The following is a 25,144-nucleotide window of genomic DNA, read 5'->3' on the forward strand; positions in this document are numbered from 1 at the left end:
AGATTCTGATTCAAAAGGATTAAGCCCTCCCCCAAACAAGTGCACATGTTCTGGAGTTGCTAGTATGGGTCAGGAAGACGTCTGGAAGCAATTGGGGCAAGATCTCCCCAACTTGCATTAGAAAGCAAATCCTATGCCAGGGCCCTGGATTTCTGAAGGAATTGGAAAATTTAGGGTCAAAATTTGGATTAAGTAGAAAGTTTTTAAGGTGGTAACTTGGAAAATTCATTTTAAAATGATCTTAAAGCCATTAAAATCAAAGTTGGAGATTTTGTTTGGAATTTGTTCAGTTTGACCATCTTCATTGATCATATTTGTTGAAGTAACTTAGTTGTCCCATTTTGCTGAATAGACACAAAATAAACCCATATACAATCATGTACTTACCTTATAACTCAGCAGAAAATGTTCTGTATTTATGATCGATCAATTTAGCAATGTCATTTATTCATTTATTTATTTGTTCATTACTGAAACAGTGTTTGGTTCACTATAAATGCTCAATAGATTGGATATTTTAAATTGTTTAGTAACTATTGTGAATTCCTAACAGATAGTGTCATTTCACTCAACTTTGTGCCTAGGAGTTGAACACACCAAATAGTTCAGGGTTATCCTGTTCAGCCATATTCAGAGATATATAGATTGGATGGTAATTAATGAGAAACTAGTTGGTATTGACACTACATTGATGGATCAAAAGCAAGCAGGTATTACTAGATATCCATAGGTTCTGTAATTAAAATCCATAGGATTCTGTAATAATCATAAAGAGCTAAACATATAGACTATATAAATCTTTGTGATAAAGTTGATGTGGCATAAACATTCCTTAAATTTCCACTTTAGAGCATATTATTTATAGGTGCCATTTTAAAAAAAAAAAAGCTTTGATATTATTCAGTAAACCATTATTTAAAATGTATCAAAATTAGAAGCTGGAAACGAGTTTTTAAGATAAATAGAAATTATATTAAACAGGCTAGAGTTCTTTTTATTATATTCAATTGGTTAACAATTTCCGTACTATAATAATTTTTCATCTACTGCTACCAGTTACTTAAGCCTCACTTATTTAGGTAATATTTAAAAATATTTAATAGTCAATATACTTACAAATAGTTCAACATGTAAAATTACACACACTTTCTCAAGTTAATACTCTAAACTTTGTCCTTAACTTTTTATTTGAGACACAAAATTTGCAAAGTTCAGTAATCCCCTTGAAGTTTTTCATTTAGCTTTACATGGTATATGAAAACAGCCTCTAACCAATGGAGAGATCATTTTCCATTTACCTTGTCTGTAGGAATGGATCCAATTTCTTCCAATTTTATAAAACATCTAGAGCTGAGGTCTCTTAACATGTTTGATCCTATACCATTATCAGTTTAAAGAAAATGCATCACTTTCCTATGTCTTTAGTAAAATATACATAAAGACTATGGTTATTAAAAGGATGATATAAGGATATAATAAACAATATCACAAACATTATTAATGGTACAACAAGCTTTTTGCTTTGTGATTGACTATGCCTCTTTAAAAATCTTTGAATTCTTGCTTTAGTACTTTGTGATAAAGAGATTTAAATGTTTACCTTGATTTTTGGCTATGATAGCTATGATTGCTGAAGAAGGCAATATTCAAAATGACTAGCTCCAAATGAAAGAAATTTATATTGGTTGAGTGTTCTAAATCATGACACTCATTTTTCAATCCTATCCACCAATTTTATCAAGGTTTTCATTGAAATTGGTTAAACAATATCAATTTCCTTATGTCAACCAAAATTTTGTACTGTCTTGTTTCTTTGCAAACAGGAAGTTTTGCACTTTACTGTTTGGGCTTTAAATTGGACCGTTTAGAAAATTTTCTTTCCAAATGTTTTATGATTAGAGATATAAGGGCTTTTATATTATTTTAGCAACAAAATAAGATACTGATTGAAACACTTGCAAACATCTATTTTCAATTTTTTTTTTAGTAGTAAGAGGCTCTTCTGAAAACAAGTTTCTTCCTCATTAGTTGTTTTTGTTAAAGTCACCTTTGCTTTGAAAGTAATATAATAAATAACTGATATTACTTATTTTTGAACCTTGCTTATCCAAGACATTTCTTCCCTTCGCCCCACAAACAAAACAAAACAAAACAAAATCCTGCTAACTAGCTTTCTATTGACACGGACTTATTATCACAGAAAAAGATAAAATTCCTGAAACATTTTGCCTTTTATCAACATGAAAAAAAAAAACTACTTATTTTTATATTAGACAACTTTCCTAAGAACTTTACCATAAGATTACAGTAAATTTCAAGGTGGTACAAAGATTTTCAAGTGAAGTCAAAATCTCATTACCAAGTTTCATAAATATTTCTCATCTGAAGTTCTTGGTTTATGAAAATAGAAATTTGGCAGCATCCTAGGATGCAAACTGCCAGGCTGCAATAAGTTGCAAGGGAAGCAGGAGAGAGGCAACCACTACCACCTGTGAGGGTCCTGCTGGGGTTGTGCATCCCATAAGTGACTTGATACCTCCTGATGCACAGACTAAATGAGGGTGACCAGTCAGCCTCTATATGAAAAATTGGGACAACTTAATTTTTTTTCTTATTTTTAATATGAGAATAAAAGTAAGTAGAAGTGCTGCTATTTTCATCCCCCAACTCACCACCACCACCACCCCATGAAGCAGGAAGTACAAAGGGCCTACTTTGGAAACGACTGTCTTAGTGGCATCCCCAATATTGTGTTCATGTGGGTCTATCCTTCTGTCTCCAGTTTAAAGTCTGGGAATAAGCAAAAGTATAACCACAACGTATGATGTCAAGTCAACACATGCCAGTTATACGCGGGAAAATTGACCTTGGTAACTCTTTTCTCTCCGCATAAAGGACCTGGGGGCCGGGAAGTGTTGGTGATTTTTCATGGACTTTCATGGCTCAGCTTAACTAGGAGCGGCAGTTCCATGAGCACCTGGTAGGGGTACTAAGAGCTTCTTCAACCCTCCTCAGTACACCAGGTTGGGACTCAGAGAGTTCATGCCGGAGCCACATGACGAGAAATACAATGCTCTGAGCTGCCCTCGCCGCAACTCAAGTGCTCACCCCCAGCTCAGAAATATAGGCCTGTCATGCTGGTGGTTTTGAGTCAATTTTCTCAGATGACCATTTTTCTCAACTTCCAGTGATCTCTGCTTCCATATTCACATGCCCGCACATTGCTTTCTATTCCCAGTTTGTTTTCCCTCATTCAGTCTCCTAGGTGCTTTCTCCAAGGAGGCATTCCAGTTTCTGCCTTTTGAGCTTCAGGGAAGACTGAGGCTGTTACAGGTAGGTGAGCCAAAATAAAACATGTGGGTTATCCAGAGCCCAGACACCATTCAGTCCTTGAGCATAGTTGCCAGGTACTGGAATCAACTGTGACTCCGGTGGCAGAATCAGGCAGCCCCCAGAGGGTAGCAGTGCAGACAGCTTAAGTAAGAAGAGCTCATCCTTCCCCACAGAGTAACTTCAAGGGGTCCCAAGGATGCAAAACCAACTCATCTCCCCACCCAGCTTTGTAGCTGAAGCTCGTGGTGACAAGAAGGGTCCCCTAGGAGTCCATTCTGTTGTGAGTGGGATCAGCAGGGGCAGCCAGTCAGCCCTTCAGAGGGCACAGGGGCTACAGTTCTAGCGGCCATTCCCAGGGTCCAGTGCCAATGGTGTCCACGAGTCAACCTGTACTGTCTTTACAAGACCAGCTCTATGCTTTCTGTTTGAATTAGCTAAAGTTGGTCTCTATTGCTTTATAGCCCACAACCCTAGCTCGTCCAATTAGTGATTTCAAAGCAAACATGAAGAGCTGCGATCAGCTTTCAGAGCTGGGTGCTGGTACAGGCCAGCACCGTTAGGAACATGTCTGGTCTGCTTATCTCAAAGGCTGCTCAACTATTGCCACTAAACACTCACTTATTGACACTCATTAGGCACCAGTCATCATGTACAGAGCTTTATGTGTCATCTCACCTAATCCTCACAATCCTATGAGATCTGCAGTGATGTTGTTACCATTTCACAAATGAAAAAACAAGGTTTTTGAGGGATTGAATAAAGTCACACAGCTAATGATTTGAAACCAAGCCCATCTCACCACAAAGTCCATGCTCTTACCAGCTGCAATCCTCCAACCCCACGCATTTATTGCCATGCATGTCAGCAAAAAGTTCCTGACCCTGACCGGGTCTCACAATTTGATCCAGTATGAATTAATTTTAAAATGGGGAGCAGTTTGGATCTCTGCTGCCAAAATGCAAGTTTGAGAAACAGCTTTGAAAATGGCCAATTCAAATTACTGTATATGTGGTTGTAATCTTAGGGGTAACTGAAAAAATTTGCCTAAACCATTGTTGACTCCATAGCCTGAAGTAACAGCAGAGAAATCTATTTTCACCATTCAGTGGTCTGTGGTATGCTCTCCTGGGAGCCCACTGGAGCACACTGGAATGCACTGCTTCAGAGGCCAAATACTCCAGCACTGAATAAGGTGGTCTAGCGGTCTTATCTTATCCAACACTCACCAGGACACACTATCAGAATTGTTTTAAGCCTCTGATCAACTGCCTTCCTGTCTTGTCCCAGCTAGTCCTAACCACACTGGTGCTACATAATTAAGCATCTCTTTTGTCATCTGTCTTGAGGCTGGGCATGGCCATCACTAGGAATTGGGACAATAGAAAATCAATGCACTGAATGCTCATTCAATGCAGATACAAGCCTCAAGCTCGGCTCCCTGTGCACTGGTCTTGAGCAGATGGTTTAATTTAGTTTTACAACCCATGTTGTCTAATCTAGTGACACCATCTACAACTCATACATTTCGTAAAAGGAGTTGGGTTTTTTTGTACTATATGGTTTTAATATTTTCCCTCTTTGTATGAATGTTAGTGTTAAAATACTCAAAGGAGATCGTGAACTGGCTGACAGTATTAACTTTGTCTTGTTTTGTTTTTCTCAAGTTTGTTCATAACACCATGTGTATTCTATGAATGTGAAACATTGCAGGCGCGCGCGCGCACACACACACACACACACACAGCTTGATTGTTTAGCAGCTGCCCGAAGATAGCATCATTACGTAGTAAGATATAATGTTATTTGATGCTATTATTATTTTTGTGTTTGTAATTTCAGGCTGGTTTTTAGGCATTCTGTATACTGTACAGATTGTAAGTAAAACTGCACCCTACAAAGCAAATAAAGTAAAGCTGAACTATTCCATTTCTCCTTTGTTAACGACTTCTATCTCCACTTAAAATGAAATTAACTTAATAAGTTGAAGCTGTGCATCTTCATATTACTAGAAGAAGTTGTTCTACTTTGAAAGAAGAAAATAAACAAAGGGGAAATTTTAAACAAACATGAACAGCCCACCTGTGAGTAGGACTGAAAGGAAATTTTTTTTTTTTTGTATTTCCTATCTCTTAAAGAGTCACAAGACTTACTGCAGTCCAGGGAAATGATTTTAGTTTTACTGTTTGTTTTCTGTCTTTTTATTTCTATTTATTTAAACTTTAAAGAGTTTTGTATCCAAAATGAGTAGAAACTGAGAAAAAAATTACTTTAGATCTCTGGTAAGAACATATCTCTGCTTTCACCTGCAACAACAACAAACCTCTTTCCATAGTAAAAGAAGCAATCAGAAGGTCTGTTAGAGTCAGTCCTGTTGATTTATTTAAGCCAAGCTCACTAATTCTGGTAATGAGCTATAAGTAAGTTTGTGTGAGCTGACATCTACATACCAAAGTTCCAGATGTGAAAATAGACCATTTATCTTTTCCTTTGGTAATACTGAACTATTTTTCCCCAACCCCAGGCCACATCACCACATTCAGGGTCTTTGACCTATCTGGGGATCTGCCTAGAGCCTGCAAAGTCCATCATGACACACAGTGCTACTTGCAGGTGTCTTCAGCATCTTCCTGTTTCATAAAGGGTTCTTGGACAACACAAAGGACCATCAGCATATTCAAGTATGGGATCATGGTCCAGCTCTTGAAATGCATCAATTTCCCGTCTTTTGTAGGAGACCTCATAGGTGAGGCCACTGGCTGTAAGAGAACAGGGACAAGGAATCTCAAATCCCCAACTTGCCGATGATGGAGAAATCACCATCAGGAAATGGAAGAGATCGCTGTCAGGGCAAAGCATGGAATGAAAAGTAGGTAGAGCTCTTGGTTATTGCCGTGAAATACAACCACAACCATGGGAAAGGAAAGAAAGTCAAGTCTTCTCTCAGTAATACCTTATAGAAAATATAGTGATTGACAAAGAGGAGAGGCATGGGAAGGGGCAGGGAGGGGAGCAGAGAGGACCACATGTGAGAAGTAAACAATCCTAAAAATCTAAATAAATATTCATGGTGATTATCTGTAGTTAAGTCCCAGTCTTCTTTTTTGCTTTCACATGGGAAAGGAAAGATTTTGCAATCTGATTAATGGTTTAGATAATATAGATTCTGAATTTATATTGCATAAGATGGAAAACAGAATAGAACTAGATAACATTTACAAGTTAGAACAGAACCAAAAGACAACAGTTACCAAATTCTCCACCACTAGCTAAAAATAATAAATAAAACAATCAGAGCCATAATGTAAATGGAAGAGAAATCTGGCCTCCCTCGAGTTCAAAATAAACACAGCAAGGCCAAGTCCCCACCGCTCCCTTACTCACACCCCTCCTGGGGAGTGAACAGCCTCTTAAATACAAGCACAGAGGCTCCAGGTAATGCAAGCCTTAGCAAAGGTGAGATGCCCCCGGGTCGGGGTGGTTACTCCAGACAGTATCTTTTTACCAGTGCCCTGTGTACTTCCAACTAATCCCTGATTTTCCACCTACCCAGTTTCATTCTAGCTCAGGGTTTCATCTGCAGTTTAAATGCTAACACTTTGGACTTACTATTTATACTTTAGTATGAATGAGTTGATGACATGAATTGTTTCGTTAAGGAAGAAGGGCACTCCTTGTTAGGGACTTGGGGGCACTCCGGTATCTTGGGGGAGGACTGAGCAAAGGAAGGAAGCCCCACCAGATGAGTGCTGGGCATGGCAGAGTGAAGCATGGCCCAGGCAGGACAGCATCAGGGAGAAAGAGACTGAAAACATATCTTTTTGAGAGTCCTTTCTCTAATCCTGATGCTCTTCTGTGTTTTTCTTGTAAAAAATAGTGGTGTACTTCTGTAGGCAGTATGTGAAACACAGTGGATGCTAAATGAATCCGCACTGAATGAATAAATGGCTTAATGTAGACACTAAGGTTCTCCCTTAGCCTGTTGGTTCTGTTCCAAGCAATAGTCATAATTGGAGGCCCATAATGTGGGAGAACATGCGAGGTCACTGCAGCTGCAGCCCCTAAGGCCCACCCCTCCAGGATCCTGGTGCCTTAACATCCAGGAAGCTACTAAGGACAGGCACTGAGCTAAGTGATTTACATAATTCACCTCCTTATCCCACCCACCAGCTTAGAAGAGGTAACTATTTCACTCCCATGACCATTTCACAGAGGAGCAGCCTGAGGCTTGGGTTGCACAAGGACTAACAGATAGTAAGTGGTAGAATTAGAATTTTAATCCAGTTCTGACAGAACACACGGCCTGCCCTGATAACCATAGGGCTATGGTGCCACTGTGGTAGTTGAAAAAGTGAAAATATGCTACCATGTATATCATTATGCTTCCTTCTACTCTTATCACAACTGTATGGAAAGGTCCTAGATGTAATTTTGTAGATCATCATGGGAAATGTTAGGAAACCAATGGTTTTCAAATCAGGAGTGTATCTGCCAGCAGTAATTTCCACACACATTTGACTATACTTGTAGCTGCACAGATTTTAATTTTAAAAAATATTCTCAAAGCTACATATAAGTATACTGGCAAATGTGTAGGTGCATGCACGTGTGGATTGCTATATGCATATGAAAAGGGGGAGGCAGGAATAGAGAGAGCAAATGTGGTTGTGCCTTTGGGGACCCTGCATGTCTCATCTTTGACATCACCTCTTTTATGGTGAACTTTTACAGGCACATCAGAGGATCTCAGGGCACTAGGATGGGCTGATGGACAGACAGTGTGCATGGATGTTCACCCGGGCCCATCTTTGGCTCCCCTCTGTCCTGTTCTGCAGCAGCCACGTTTCTATGGACGGCTTCTCCTGTGTGTGCTGCCGGCCCTCCTGCCCTGCAGACAGGCCTGTGTTTATTCCATCTCCCAGGGAAGCACACATGCCTGTTCCAATGCCCCTAGCTCTCCAAGGTCCAGCTCCATGTCTAGTGAAGCCCAGTACAGTGCTGTAGTTAGGAGCCCGGAATCTGGAATCAGAAATGCTTGGATCCAAATCTTAGTTCAGCCTCTTTTTCGCCTTGAAACCTTGGGCAATTAACACATCAGGTACTGAGTTTCTTTGTGGGTAAGATGGGGATGATAATAGTTCATCACTCACCAGTTATGAGTTAATTCAGGTGCAGCCAGAGCTCAGCATTCAGAGGAACATGAAGGACAAGGGACAAATGGGTCTTCCAGATCTTAACCTGATGTATACTTAAATCTCACTGCCACTCCTGTCTGCCAGGGACACTGGGAAATACAGTACTTTAGTAGGTCAAATAAGAAGATGCTGATACTAAAATGAAAGGCTAGGATAGGTATTAGACAGATATCTAGCCACTGTCACATTTGGTTATATAGTTTACACATCTCATATGCCCTAGCTACATATATCTTTGATTGTGAGGTTAAATAAAAAATGTCATTCTCTTGTGCCAAAAGTAACGTCTTTAGAGAACATATTTCTTAAGATCAGGAGTCACACCTTCAATGGCTTCTGAACACTACACAGCAGAGTGCTGAGAAATCAACCGATGATTTTAAAATTGCTCCTGGCTCCATATTCTTCTCCCAGCAAAGTCAAGTCCACGTAAAATTCTTCTGCTTCTCCCTTGGGGCAGGACTGAGGGCAGGGAGGGGACTAAAGAAGTCCTCCTCTCCCAAATGGGGAAACTGAGATCGTGAACTGTGAGGAGCAAAGTTGAAAATAAAACTTTTACTCACCTTCTCATCGACTCCCAACTTACCCTACAGTCTCATATTGCCCTGTCTTAGGTTATCAACTGAACGTGTCCAGAAGTTATGATTTTCAACACACTTCTCACACTGGCTGTGAGCTACTAAGGTCAGGGATTCAATTTTTATTTCTAGCACCTAGTCAGATGTCTGGAACATAGCATTTATTCTTTCAATTATTCAGCAAACATTTATTTCATGCATAATTGTGTCCTGCCCTGTCCTGGATATTGACTTGAGGCCCTGCCTTCACACAGTCATCCAGTAAAGTGAGTCGCCAGCACTCCATGTGGTCAGGGCTGCCCTGGGGGCAATAGATGGCACAAGGCCTGAGACCCAGGAAGGCTTCCAGGAGGAAGTGACATCTAAACTAAGATCCGAGGGATGTGCAAGAGGAGAAAGTAGACTTGGTTCTCAATAAATATTTGTGGAACAAAGAAGAAAGATTTTAAATTGTTTCCTTTCTTTGCGGTTGGCTCTTTCTATATGTTAGCTTTATTCTAAGATTGCTCTGAAATGTTATTTTTCCTTATTCTTTTTTGTTCTTAGAATTTTCCTGTTTTTGGCTTATTGGAGACAGTGTCTATTTGTTTTCAAATTATGTTGCTAAAGTCTGATTTCAGTGATTGCTTGTGCAGAAGTCTCTGGTCATATGCATGCTTACCCATCAACTTATCTCTTTTAGTTAACCTGGCCAGCGATGGAGAGTCTACATCAACACCACTCATTATCCAAGGTGACGATATAAAAAGTGTTGGAGCTCAACTAATGCACCTGTGGGCTTGTCCCCTGGTGGGCATTGTAATAACTACTTCTGTCTGTACAATGCTTTAGGCTTTTCTGCTCCAGTACCCACCTTTCACACCCAGGCTCAGCCCTGCACAAATGCTTGGACTCCATGGGAAGAACATTTCTCTATGGCAGCTTGGTGCGTGCGTACATGAGAGGGGAGAGGAGAGGTCTTCTATGCAAAGTTTTGCGCAGGGTTTAGATTTTAAACCTAAGTTACTCAATTCATTATAATATACAGTGTCAGCCCTCTTCAAATGACCGTCTTCTAACAAGCATTCCTACCTCTAAAAGTTTCGTGTCTCGTGAGGTCTGTCTGCTACAGTGGCATCCATCAGGGGAGGTGGTGACAAGACAGCACCATGTTAAATTCAGTGTGGGCTGGGAATGCCTTAGTCTCACTTCCATGAAGAATGGAACCAACCGCTGTCCCTCTCCCTACATGCTAAGTTCTTAGGGAGTTGCTAAGTTTTGCATCCTCAGCATTTCCAGCTATACAATGGCAGGGAAAATGTCTCTGTATTTCATTCTGCACTAAAATACTGGAAAGATGGGTCAGATGATCTGGGGAAGTATGGCAGAATGTATATCAAAATGTAGCACCTAATTTTTGTCCTTTGTCTGTTTCTCCCCAGGCCTGCTTTGCAACAGGAATGAAATCTTCAGGAGTCCTTTTCCACATGGCTCACTGTCACAGAACCACAATGGCCAACATGCACAAGGTGGCACAAGGGAAACAGCTACTATGACAGAGCCTCCCACAAAAACTCATGAGTACTACAGATAAAGTTCAATCGCTGAGTTCACAAGGCTAAAATCTTATATAATGATTATGAGCCAGGAGCTTGTTGTGAAGTAGAAAATACTTGGGTGCCAGTACAGAAGACCCTAACATATCTCCAGAAGCAGCAAAGCAGAATTGATGCAATGAAGGAAAGAATTAGTGATGCAGATATACATTTAAAAGGAAATCCAAAATACAATTAATTTAGCAAACATAATACCTCATAAGGTGCTCCTTTCCAAGTTTTTAATAATTACAAGAGAGAAAACATGAATCTGTGGAAGTGGAAGATGTTCTAAAATGAGATGGGGAACATGATGTCTGGCCCCAGCTCCAGACCTTGTCCCCAGCTCACATGACTTTGGGAAAGTCTGACTTCAAGGGGCCTTGGTCTCCTCGTAGCTCTGAGCCCTCTGGCTGTGAGCCAACACTGTTTGCCACCCATCACAGATAGTTTCCACCTTCCCAAGTTTAGAAATATCTGCTTGGCATTTCTCCCATCTACGTTATGGTCAGTTGTTTCACTTCTGACTGCTTTGGAGTTGCTCAACACTTCTCAAATTCCAAGATGAAAGAAGTGAGGTCTGGCATAATTGCCGAGAATCCAACTGTACAGCCTGACCATCTGTTCCATCTCTGGAGCATCTACAGACACCATACATGATGGTGATTGTGAGCCATCCTCACAGTGGTGCTATGCTGCCCCACAGCTGTGTGGCCATCCCCACTGACACAGGGTCAGCCAACTGGTCAGTCTTAGGCTCTTATGCCCTCAATAAACTGGCCCTTTCGTTCTGGGTGAGCTTATTGTCATGGTGACCTCTTGTTCTATGAACTTGGTTGGTGTACTTGACCCAGTTTCTTACGTCCTTTTTCTCAGCATAATTTGGACAACATATTTGTTGTTTTTCATTTGACTCAGTGGGCCCATTGCAGGTAAATATTTGGCTTCCGCTTGAGAGTCCAAGAATAGCTACTAATTTAGGCACTGGGCTAAAGCATACAGAAAATTTAGAGACAAAATGTGAGAAAATAAACTATATGCATGTAAAGTTTTCCTAGATTTATATAGCTAATTTATTTTCAACTGAACTCTGGTACTTTCTGAGTGTTTGTGTCTATTTATAAAAGTTTCTATCCCTGCTATCTGCCTAAGTATAGAGGCAGGAAAGAAACCACATTTCTGTATAAGAAAATAAAACACATTCTAAGTTAGGGCCTGATATGAATAAAGTACATATTGCTAGTGCCTGGAGATGCAGAATTGTGAAATGTTATGTGTCTTGAGCAGATCTTAGTGGAGACATTGTAAACCTCTCCAAACCTTGAGTTTGCATCTCTAAATCAGATGCAAATCACTCATACATATCTATCCTTATTTTTAGATGGCTGCACATATATATCTAAGATTCAGGAGTTGGTCAGTACACGATGGATTGATGAATGAAGGAACTAACAAATGAACGCTAAGCTCATAAACGTTTTATTGGTTTTCCCTGGCTGTCCTCTGGTTTCACAAAATTGCATAAAGATCAAAAGACACCAGGTATTTGGAAGTCTTTTGAGAATTACAGTGTTAACAAAAACATGGAGATGAAACATCACTGTGGACTTCGTGGTCTCAGATCTGGTGGCCCAGAGCACTGTTTTGTTTTACTCCCAGCTCTGCTTTAGAGACCTAACCTTCAGGTAGATGAAATGTGATTGCATATGGCCATATCTGCACAGTTCATCGCTCTGAATGTGCACAACCTAAAACACAATAACACAAATGTGTACATTCTGAGAAGGCTGGCCAAGTCCTATACTGAGTTCAGAGACACAGCCGCGGGCAGCATTTTAGTGACTATCTGGTCTGCCCATATATTTTTATGGATTGCAATAATCTGTTCTAAAACTTAAATTGTTTCACTATTTCACACGTAAAACAGTGAAATGTTGCACCAAGCATTCAGATCCCAACTGCAATAAATGTCCAAATAAACTATGCAGCATTCCCGTTAGTTTGAAAGTCTCAAAATACATCAAAACCAATTTTCTATTTCTGAGAGGAAAAAGGTTTTTTGTTTTGTTTTTTTTACAACCTTAAAGCACCTAATTGGGAGGAAGGAAACCTATGATTTTAGACAAACCACTCAATCTCTTTGGTCTTAATTTTCCCATCTGTAAAGAGAGACTAGTAATAGCTGACGTATCTAAATCAAAGATAAACAATATTGAACGTGATGTTATGATGATGTGATCAGATGGCAGACTGCCACTCCAGATGGTCATTGAAGTAAAATACATTTGGCTTTGTATAACCAAAACATATCCAATGAATTGAAGAACTGAAGTTATTATAAATGTTTAACATATAATTAATTATAATAGAAATAATGTTACATTTTATTCCTCTAGTACAGTTTTCAGATTTGTTTTTATTATTTCCCCGCAGGGATCCTCCCCCCCATTAAATTGTACGCAATGTGGATATACATTATGCCTGTTTAAGCACTATCCTGTGGCCCTTTGGAGGGCCACAAACTATTGTGAGAACTAATTTTTTTCACATCCTCCCCCCCACCAAGAATCAATTTTTGCCTCACTGGGGGCAATTTCACCATTGTCGAGAATGTATGGTCTAGTCTAAAGTCATTATCATCAGTGAGTTACTTTTTAGGTTATACTTGCATAGTACTTGACTAATTGTAGGCATATGCTGTAACCACACCCCCTCCCGCCCCCCTCCATTTTACAGTTTTGTTAGGTAACTTGCCCAAGGTCCACCAGCTGAGAGATTTGAGCCTGGTGCGTCTGGCTCCTTAACAAGTGTGGCATACTGCCTCTCACTTGTCAACATGTTTGAATGTTGCTATGTGTGCTGTAACAACCCAGAGCGTGCTTGGATTGAATACCAGTGTTTTTGTGTCTTCCTGCGTCTGTACTTGTGTGCTGCGGTGGCTTCGGGTGGAGTTGGCCTCATAAAGACTCTTTCTTGATGGTCTGATCTTATCCTGCCTCATCTACCAGTCCAACAAATGCCCATTATGGAAGGACTTGTGAAGGGGCTGGAGAGGGGGGGATGCAAACACAATACCCAATTTTCTTCCTGCCTTCAAAGAGCCAAGTAATCCAGTTTAGCAGATAAAGCAGTTAGACATACAAGGAAACCAGCACTACAAGATTATGAGAGTCACATGAAAATACAGACAAAAATGTTTCTAAGATGTTTATTGCCTTCTGCAATAACGTGGTAAGGGTCCTCAGTCTTCTCATCAGCCGCCCAAACAAATTTGTGACAAAGGGTGAATGATTGGTTAAGTTGTATCACTCTCATATATAACTACCCTTATTTTCTGATGGCTGCATGTATACATCTGATATTCAGGAGTTGGTCAATACCTGCTGGATGGATGAATGAAGGAATGAATGAACTAACAAATGAATGCTAAGCTCACAAACATTTTATCGATTTTCTCTGATAGCTGCTATGAATTTAAAATGGAATGTAACCTTTAATTTATTAAGCTCAGAAGACTATGCCACTCAGATACATCTAAACTACATTTTGTTTTCAAAATAAGTCTGTTCTAATTAACGTGTCTTAAAAATATGACTCAGGAGTATGCTCCTTTCTAAAGACTTCTCAGGATAATTTTATTAGCCCTGCCTCTGAGGAAGCTCTATGAGATTTTTTAAGTTTAAAGTCTTTCTTTACCATTTATTGAAATCCTGCTATGGGAAAACACTGAAAACACTGCCTTAGTTGCTGAAAGGGGTATAGAGATGACTAAGCACCATTCCTGCCCTCCAGATGTTTACAATCTGGAGGAATTATCCCAGAGTCACAGACTTAGCACTGACATCTAGCAACTACAAAAGTCTATTTATTCCCGGTGACATCTGCCGTCCTCTGAGGACACAGAAGAGTAAAATGTTGGAATACATACACATAGTTGGAATTAATGTTTTAATTCCTCTGACCCTTCTTAAAATTGTCATTTCTTCAAGAACTGAAAGACCTGGAATCTCTGAAATTCCAAATGACTTGCATAATAGCACACCTTTAAATCAGTTTTCACAAGGACTGCATTAGGAAACCAAAATGTAGCACAGGTTTTAAAAGACATTGGTCCTTGAACCTCCCAGGATAACATGCAATTGAGCTCTCTACTACAACTCTGTGTTCACTGAAAATCAAGGTACCCTTCCTAAGAAAATCAAGCCAAGGTGATCACTCAAGTTCTGTGCCCAGTGCAGTACAGCCCAGAACATTTGCTCATGATTCAGAGTTACGGTGGAAGAGCAAAGGTTGGTTCTGACTCAAGACTGAGCCAATTATAGAGGCTCTCAGGACCAGGAGTACTCGTGGGAAAAGACCACTTGGTAAACATGTGAGAGGCCTCGTGAGCTAGTGACTGAACAATCATGGGAGTTCCAAGTGTGCCTGTGATGTGCTGTGTAGCTGAGAACTTAGCCCTTTGAGTTTCTTCTTCCGCATCAACATGACAAAAGTTATTTATGAGTAGCTCTGAATATTGGAATATACTTATTGATGTTAACAGACTTCTGTCCAGCTGCACTGGCCAGGGACTCTCCTGCTATAACCAGAGCCTGGCTACACACACTCCTGCTTGAGGCTTGGTCCTTCTTTACGCTAGTTTCAGGGGGCCAGATTCCCAGTTGGAACGCATAACCACCTTCCTGGAAATACCCTCCTCCCAATTCTGTTATTCTTAGCGTATAACTACATATAATCACTCTAAGACAAATGTACACCGTTTTTGTTTGTTTGTTTTTTTTCATTATTCTCCTCCCAGAAGTGAGTACACTAAGAGCAAAAGTAAAACAATGTAGAAAGTGAACCCGATAGCTATAGTCTAGAACTTGTAGACAGGCAAAAGTCCATGAGGCCATTTCTAGGAGTAGCAACTCTGGCAGTATGTTATGTTGAGGGTCGAACATTTAAATCTGTGACACTACTTGTGGAAAATAAACTGGCAAAACAAATTCAAACTGATGACATCATTCCGGCTCTATGTTTATACCACACCAGTAAAACAAGTTGGGAAAACAAAAGTTGAATCAACTTGACTGTCAAGATGACACAAATTATGGCTGGTCTGCTGGTTTTATTCTTTTTTTAAAAAAATACCAGAATCAAATAATTATTTAAGTAAATGTATTACCCAGTTGTTCTGCTAACATGTGATGAATCACATTAACGTTTAAATTACTATCAACCAAGTTGTTTATACATAAATACACCATCCCTAAAACTCTCTTATGTTGTTTGATTATTTCAAATATTCTGATAGACTAAAAGTCCTAGAAAATCTAGACACTGCCTAGTACGTGTGCTTGATGACAAGGCTAATGTTCCACTTTTAAGCAGCCAAATATGCTGTTTACATCATTTCCAACTGCCCAACATTTGTGAGAAAAACAAGTTCCTCCTTTAACCCCTATTGACCCTTGGGCAACATTCAAATCCCCAAAATCATAATCTGCTACCCAAACCTAGTAACAGGATAAGCAAGAGGGACAATCAAGCTGTCAGGAACAAAGCTGGCCCAGAGAGATGCTTGCAGAACAAGCCCAACTCAGAATAATGCTCCTGCTCACAGGCATTATTATGACAATCTTCCCTTTTTTCACATGCAGGGAGTCTTTCATCTTCCAGATTTGCAAACACTGGCACTTTAATCCTCACAACATCCTTGTGAGCGAGGCAGGTGGTACCTGTTATGATCCCCCATATTAAAGATGGAAACATGATAATGATGGTAATAAAAATTAAAGCACATCAAACAGTATCAGCTCCATCACATCAAAAGACCCGTGGCTTTCTCAGGGGAAAAAAAAAGGAAAAGTGGAAACTGTCTAATATATTCTCATCTATTTTACTAAGTTTCACACCAATGCTAAGGCATGACTAGTTTTAAAAGTCTATGACTAGTTTTAAAGGTATAAGGAGTTTAATTATTACATTGTTCAAAGGGGCAGAAGACTCTCTTGGGAAGTCAGGCATTCTTTTTTATTTGTGAAAAACACCAGCAGAGTTGAGTCAAGAAATGTTCTCTTGATTCCATCTAGTCATCTAGCTGCTCCTTAGCCCAGTTTGAGGAGGTGACATTCAGTGTAAGAGATTGGATAAACCTCCTCCTGGGAGCCAGAGAATGGCCCCTGGAGAATCTTTGCAGAGGAGAGACTTCTAGACACAGAAAGCAGCTTGTACCTACCAGTGCCCTAGAGAATAGAGTGAAAATTGTTCCTGCCTTTGGGTCTTAAAAGCCAGTGTAAAATTGAATATACCCTCTATAGACCCAAAAATGTAAATAAAAATCAAGACCTGGCCTGAAAGAGAGGAGGAATCACAGAAGGGGTCTGGGTGCATTTTCTTCGGGACTCACAGGGAGGGTTTCTCTGAGATTTCTCCTGTGTTTCAACAAGTCCTTTGCCTTCCGGATGGGGGAGGAAAAACAAAAAGGGTTCCTGCTGCCTACACCATTCCCTTCACAGGTTGGGGCCTGTGACAAGGCTCCCGTGCTCAGCAGGGGAGCCCAGGTACTGACCTATGATGGAGAGTCTCAGGTAAGATATACACTCCTGAGGGAGCAGGGCACTGCAGCATCCCCACAACCTGAGCAATTTTCCGAAACCTCTCTCTCTCTCTCTCTCTCTCTCTCCTGTGGAGGGAAGAAAAAGGGTCCCGAGATGCCCGCGGTGTAGGCAGGGAGGTGAAGGGCACATTTTCTTTCCTTGCCGGCGGTGCCTAGGGCTCTAAGCCCCTTGCAGGAGGAAGCTCCCACGGAGTAGGCAACTGAGGAGGAGGGAAAGGGGTGCGCAGAGCCCGGGAAGAGGAGATGGGGCACTTGCGGGAGGAGTGGGGGTTGGGAATGATGAGGGTAAGGAAGGGAGGTATAGGGGTACGTGAGGGGTGGGAGAAAGGAGTGGGAGGCGAGGGGAGAAGAGAGAGGAGGAAGTGGGGAGGAGGGGAGGAGGTTGGAGTGGGAGGCGGGAGGAGGGAGAGGCGTTGCCGGACGCGCCCTTTCAAGTCTCCGCGCCTCCATCCCCCAAGGCGGCCCGGGGTGGGGTGAGGGGGGGGGCGGTGGCGCGGCGTCGCCTCCCCCGTCGCCTCTCCGACCCCTCCCCCGGCCCCTCCTCCGCCCCGCGGCCCGGCCGCCCCGCCGGCGGCGCTCGGGAAATATGAAGAGACGCTGCAGCTGCGGCGGCGGTGGCGGCCACTACAGCTCGGAGCGGCGCGCTAGGCGGTGGCGGCCCGGGCGGGACGCGGCGGGGTCCGGCGCAGAAAGGACTGGAGCGCGGATACGCCCGGGTCGGGCACGCGGTGCCCACCGGCTCCGAGGAAGCGCGCCCCGCAGCCCCCGCGCTGCGTTCCCCGGGTATGGGGCCCCGCGCTGCGGCCGCCTGATCGCGGGCTTGGCCCGGCCGCACGCGGGCTGGGGCCGAGAAGCGGAGTCGCCCCGGTGTCTCTGCGCGGGAGTGCTCGCCCCGCTCGGCGCTGCCGCCTCGTCGCGTTGTCCCGGGCCGGAGGCGGGAGGGTAGAGTGCGCGCGGCGCCGCGGCTGTTCCCCGGAGCAAGGGCCCAGGACGGCGAGCGGCTCGAGCGGTTCGGGGCGCACGGGAGGTCCCGGAGGAGGACTGGAGATGTCCTGTCTGTACCGCCTCCAGCTTACATACCTGTTCCTGGCCCTCCTGCTTCACGGTGAGTTCCGAGGGGGAGGGGTGGAGGAGGGTGCTGGAAACCCCGAGGCCAGCAGAAACCTCTCCGCGGAGCCAGTCTCCTTCGGGCAGCTCCCTGTCTCTGCGCCAGCCTAGTAGAGCCCATGCTTCCTCTCGCTCACCCCTGGAGAGGGACTCGGCGTTTCCTAGGCGCTGAGCCCCTCTCCCCTGGCGGCTCCCAGAGCCCTTTGGCGGCTAGAGTTTTCTTTCTGGAAGGGTGCAGAGCTCTCGCACAGAGACACGTTTTTATCTCCTGAATCAATTGCCTCAGGCCCTAGGGAAAAGTATTATCCAGTGTTGATTTTTAAACCGTAGACTGTCAGGAAATTGCAGGCTTTGCGATCCTGTTTCCAAAGTGTCAGAGCTCAGGAAGGGCTCTTGATGTGGTCCAAGCTTTTACGGGACTGTGAAGAAAAACTATGGTCATTTAAGCGGAAAAACAGCTTGCGGGTGTTTCTGTGTTCCCTTCCTTGGACTAGAGTTGGTTGAAAGGGTGGTTAGTGATGGGGTTCTCTCCCAAGTAGATTGGATGCAATTTCAAGGAGCAGGGGACTTGTGACAGCCAAGGTGTAATAATTAAAACCAGTCTTGTAAGTTCTCTGGAACTTGACCTTATTTCTCTCATGCTCGCTCTTGATCATTTTGTTTCTGTGCTTCATGTGCCACATTTTTCTCAGGAGCTCTAGTAAACCCTTACCCAGAGAACATCAGTGCTAAGTTCCAGGAATTGCACTGAGAAAAATAAGACGGAATTGCCGGGGGGTCACTAAGGCACACTTTATGGTAGACTGGTGTCCAGCATCAGGACAGACTGGCAGCATGCATTGTGCAGTTTCAGATGGCCTGAGCGCACTTTCCCTAACGTGGACACCTGAGGTTTCAGCAGTGTCTCCACCAGGAGCTTGACTCTCCTTCCTCAGTACCCACCACAGCCACCCCAAATCTCTGCAGATCAGATCAGCATCCTCAAGGACCCTTTAAGTTCTGAACAGGACCTGCGTCTGGATGGAGTTTCAGAATGCATTGTAGCCTGCACTGGAAATCAGGCTGTGACCTCCCCAGAAGATCTAGGAAGGTTAACCTTCGAGCTGTACATGGCTGTTTTCTTTGTAGTCCTGCTTGGGGCAGGGGGCTCAGGCAGCATAGCCCCATAGGCCTTGCAAACATGTTGGGCTGGGCCAGACCTGCCTGATTGCCAAGGTGTGCTCTGAACTCCAGTGATCCCAGACTTTAAACATCAGGATGGAAGGCTTGAAATTCAAGGGCCAAAGAGAGAAGGTATAATTATAGGGTTGCACTCCTAGACCCATCTGCTTAGAATTACAGAGCAGTTTTAATCTTTGGCTGAAACATGAAACAAATCAGAGCCAATGAACAGATCAAACAGCAGCTGCCACACACACCAGAAAAAAAGAGGGCAAGAGAGATGAAACAGAGAAAATTGTCCCCTTAAAAAAAAAAATCTGTTGTAATATCTCTGAAGAGAAAAGATAGTATGATCAAGTCACTTCAAAATGAAAAATTACTTGACATTTGGCAAACACATTTTTTTTTTTTTGGACGAAACCATTGACTTTTGGACTGAAAAAAACGATCCTCAGAGATGCAGCCTGGGCCAGTTTGTACTGAGAATTTTCTTCCTCTGAGGGGTGGGTGTTGTAATTATACTTCATACCCCACTGGTATTAGCTGGGATTTTAATAGCTGGCAGGTAACAAGAGTCCAAATATATCCTTAGTGAGGTTCTGTATAACCCCAAATCTCCAAATTTGAATCTGAGTTGACCTAAACTCCTTGGGATCAGGGATTACTCAGATCCAGCTGTGCTGGGAGGAGAACAGTCTGGAGGGAGAGAGTAAGGAGGGGACCATCTGCACTGTAAATAGAAGGAAGGTGGGGCCAGACCCTGTGCTTGTGTGTGCATGGCACACACTGTGTGCACGTGTGTGTATGGCAAAGGATAAAAGATTAAAAAAAAAGTTTGCAAAGTTAAATTGGATGGCATGGATAACCCTACAAAAAGTTATCCAATTTCATTTGTCTTGTTTGTTTGTTGCTTTCAGTTTTATATCCCACATATGAGTGAAATCATGTGGTTCTGGACTTTTGCTGTCTGACTTATTTTGCTTAGCATGATAATCTCAAGATCCAAACAAACAAACAAACATCTCGTAGATACAAACAACAGTTTAGTGCTTACCAGAGTGGAAGGGGGTGGGGGGCATGTAGAAGAGGGTAGAGGGGATCCAGTATATGGTGACAGATTTGACTTTGGGTGGTGAACACACAATGTCAATATACAGATTATGTATTATAGAAATGTATACTTGAAACCTATGTAATTTTAGTAACCAATGTCACCCCAATAAATTTCATTTAAAAAAGTTATCCAATTTCAAAGTGAATCTACAATGGCAAAGTCATTAACCCTGAAGTCCCCCAAAGATCTACTTAGATCCTGCATGGAGTGTTGGACCCTAGTGAAGGAAATAAACAGGGAATATATATAAATATATATAAATCCTTGGGATTTAAGAAAACCTTGTCATAATTCATTAGGATAATGTAAAACACCAGGAAAGAATTGGGTATTCCCCAGTTCCCCCTTTTCTGCCTGATATTTACTTGATTGATGTAGTTTTAATAGAACATAGCTTTAATCAACCTAATCCAAGAGAATGGCTGTGTCGTACTAGGTATATAGTCAGGGGTTTTGAAAGCGTTTAAAAATTCTGTAGTAACAGATGGCACATGATCATATATTTTAATAGACTTTATAAGTCTAAGGGAAATTACCTGATACCTCCTTAGAATGGCTTAATGATATTTTCCTGATAAATAAGCATTTTATTTTGTTAACCATAGGACACCATTTGCCTATTTGTGGTGGCAATTAGTAGGTAAAAACATATTTTCTGTGATTATAAATATAGTTGTGACAAACATTAACAGATCTAGTTTCAGACATCATTTATAGATTATTTGTTACACTAATAAGTCACATGAATACGATTAAAAATTGCACAAGACCTTCATGAAGATTCTGTGTGAGGATGCTATTATGTTTGGCATCCAATCTTTATTAGTTTTTTGATTACTTTTATTTCAACTCATTGCAAGTTATAAATCACCTTTAGATCCTCTTGGTAAGCAAATTAAGCTCTGGCAAGACTCAAGTCCGTTGTTTACTTTTGCTGTTTTTTAAAACTGTAAATGTAGTATAAGACTCAAGTTCAAAAGTCGTTGGCATAAAAGTATACATGTCAGTGTTACTTTCCTCTCCCTCAACTTCTGAAAACAATTGCATTTCTTAATCCAAATAAAACCTATTGAATGTCATGAAGGTATGCAGCTGGAAGCTGTCCATTATCACTGTTTTCTTTGCTTAGATGAAAAGCCACAAAAATCATTCAGCTCCAAAAACACAGATTAGCATGAGGTATTCCAGAATAAGTGGTGCTTTAATGCACAGCAAAGTGCTAATTCTCTTTGCTAATGGAAACGTTTGATTTTATGTTTTGAAGCTGATGTTGGGAGAGATGGTCTCATTCTCCAATGCTGTTAACTACTGTAGAATTCCTTTACTTTTCTGAAAGAGGAAGCCACTTTTGAGCTATTTCCTTTCATTCAAGCATATTCTTTCAAAACGTTTAAAAACTGTAGCTTACCAAATGATAGCTTAACCAATACAACTCGAGGAAACATTTAAATAGGGTAAAAAAAGAATGTTTAAATACCGTTTTACTGAAGACAGTTTTTGTAACCAAGGTAACATTGTCTTTCCTGCACCTTTTCCCACTTAGTCAAAAAATGAAATGTGAAAAAAGGAATATGACTCATTTGTACACAATGGGACAAGGGTCTTAGACAGATGTTAAATACTATTTTGTGAAATAAATTGACTTGCTTCGAACATATGGCTAAGCCGATCTATAATCGCCACGTTCATTTTTTTTCTCACAAAATGAGAAAAGAACTAAACGTAAGTGGATGATATGACTGTGTAATAATATACTGTTTAGGAACAGACTTACAACAACTTCATGTCATCAATTAAAGTAAAGCATAAAAAGTTTAAGACTAGAAATATAAAGATAGGTTATTGATTGTATACATCTTCTGAAACCTTACATAGTAGGACATGTCTTCCATAGACTGCATATAGAGTTGATGTGATTACAGAGAAAACTTCAATAAAAACCTGCCATCATCATCCAAGTGTGACTTCTTACTGTGTCAAGATTTTATGTGTACAATTCATTTAGTTCTGTCCAACTGGGTAATACAATTCTTCTGAAAGTCACATGATAAGTATCTAGGTTAGAGAAAGGATATGGTATCATTCCAAAATATTAACGGTATTCTTTTCTATAAGGGTTTTCCAGTTTCATTCATTCAGCTAACTATTCATTCAACAAGTACATTTATGGGAGCCTACTGCATACCAAGTGCCACTGCTTGCTGGGGACAGGGGTTGTGAGGAGGATCATTCTCCTTTCCTGAAGAGTACTAAAGAGTACCTAGGGGGGAGAAGAAAAGCTTATTGCAGAGCCCCCGAGCTTCGAGGATGGCACCCTGTGGTCGACTGTAGCATTTTTCCTTCCTTAACTTGCAGCACACCACACACGCACACAATTATGTTCACACACGCCACACATGCACGGGACTATGCTGAAGAGCATGGGTGTGGCAGCAGTAGTCAGCTACAGACCCAACATGCAAATTTAGCGATCTGTGCTTCAACCCCAATGTCTAGCCTGGGGACCGAGGCAGCAGAAGAAAAGACATAGAAAATTACCTCATGTTCAACTAAAGTCAAATGGAGCCAAGAATTTGAAATCTTGAATTCATTATACTTCTCATAAAGGGAAAAATACTTATAGACACGAAGATTTAAAGATTGGGAAAAACAGCTCTCTTGGTTTTATCTCAAAAAACAAAAACTGGAAATAAAAACAACAGCTTGGTAAGCCCAGGTATGGTAGTAAAATCCAGTATGCTTTTATTCTAAAACATGAGAAACTGTTAGAGTTTTTCTAGCAGTTTCCACTTCAAAGCACACATTTACAGTAATGACTGCTTATTTAATTGGTCAGGGCAATTTCATGGCTAAGTAATTACCTGCATTTAATCTAATCAGTCCCGTTTTATCTGCTTCAAGTTTACGTATCACACCAGTTCTAACTTGAGAATACTTTCTCACTCTGATTATCAAAGGAATACATGTCACATTATATAAAGTACAGAAATATGCAAAATGAGCAAGGAAGAATCATTCAAAACCCTCTACACAGACAACCATTGTTAATATTTTGACATTATTTAGCCTTTTTAAAAATTGTTTTTGGAGCATTAAAGTACATATATAGAGACTAACCTAATCAAAGATAATGTTCAGTCCCAAGTGTGCTTGAAAATTGTTTCCTTCCTGACTAATTTTACATTTTGTTACATGTAACCTGGTTTGGCACTTTTGACTCTCAATCTAGATAGGCAGGTGAAAAACTGCAGAATATATCTAGGTAATTCAGATTTTTAAAATGTTATTTAAAAAATCAGGGACTTGGACATGGAATATACTGTCCTTTCACTTTTCATATATATAAACAATGGTCCATGCCTAAGAGGTAACCTCACACATGGTAGGCTCTCAACTATTTGAATGAAGGAATATTGACTTTCAAAAGGCAAAGCAGTCACTGCACCTCCTCCCTGTCCCATCCCCTTCACCCTTCTGTTTGGTCTCCTCAACAGACTGGCTTGCTTTTTAAGGGCACCATGGATTTAGGGATGAGCTTTGCTGTGGGTGACTGTACTAGAAGTACTGTATTTGTCCCCTTTGAAAACTGCTAAGGACTGCATTCTGAATGCATTATCTGGCGAATTCAGTGGTGTAAACAGTCACCTGGTCACACATGTATTTAGGGTGTAAATCTCTGTGTAAATGACCAACCCTATGCTTCTTTTCATTTCAGGAAGTCTGGTTTTATATTTGATATCATTGGGAGTTTTCACTCTCTGAACAGTAAATTATTGCAATTATGGTAGTAATTAAGATCATTCTACATCATTTAGGATTACTGTTGTGGAGTAATTTATTCCTTAGGAGTAAATCACTCATGCATATACACATACACAAATATACACACGTGCACCTGTGTGTGCACGTGAATAAATCCTCCAGAGCTCCAGGATCTCATTTAGTTCTCTGGAAGTGGTAATCTATGAAATTGTACCCTGTAGCCTTCAGGAATTAATTTGTTTTTAACAGGTGAACAGTTTCCTTCCAGACTACATTTTTTCTCCCACACTTGTCATATGATTATTTGTCATAATAACTATCTGGGCCCTGGCCATGGACCCCTGATGTTGGAGACATTTTATAGTGGAGTCATTTTGATAACGTCCTTATTCAGAATTCCACTGGACTGGGAACAGTGCTGTGGAAAACTTCCAGTTTATTTGGTCTCATGGACTGGCTGTTTATATAATACTTCACATTAAAGTGTGGTTCTCTACTTCTTTCTATACATGTATAGTAACTGCCGTTTCTAAATGAGATAAATGTGCATAAAGTGGATTGTCAGGTGTTATACAAACTTTAGTTATCACCATTATTATGATTTTTACTTTATACAGGGGAAAAAGGCGCATATTAGATGACTTACCCAAAGCCACCTTAAAGACTGAAAACTCACTACTTTCTTAATGTATAGTTGTTTAATCCTTTGAGATCATCTTTCC

General features: G+C 41.2%; 1 protein-coding gene across 1 annotated transcript in view; it reads left to right on the forward strand.

Moving 5' to 3' along the window:
- The first annotated feature begins 18,251 nt into the window (after nucleotides 1–18,251).
- APCDD1 (APC down-regulated 1) overlaps nucleotides 18,252–25,144 on the forward strand; it is a 33,368-nt gene continuing 26,475 nt past the window's right edge. Inside the window, exon 1 of the mRNA XM_019712605.2 lies at nucleotides 18,252–18,383. Within this exon, the coding sequence (XP_019568164.1) occupies nucleotides 18,326–18,383 (58 nt within the window). The 5' untranslated portion in view covers nucleotides 18,252–18,325. The remainder of the gene's footprint in view (nucleotides 18,384–25,144) is intronic.

The sequence above is a fragment of the Rhinolophus sinicus genome, linkage group LG09 (genome assembly GCF_036562045.2).
Source record: "Rhinolophus sinicus isolate RSC01 linkage group LG09, ASM3656204v1, whole genome shotgun sequence".
NCBI lineage: Eukaryota > Metazoa > Chordata > Mammalia > Chiroptera > Rhinolophidae > Rhinolophus > Rhinolophus sinicus.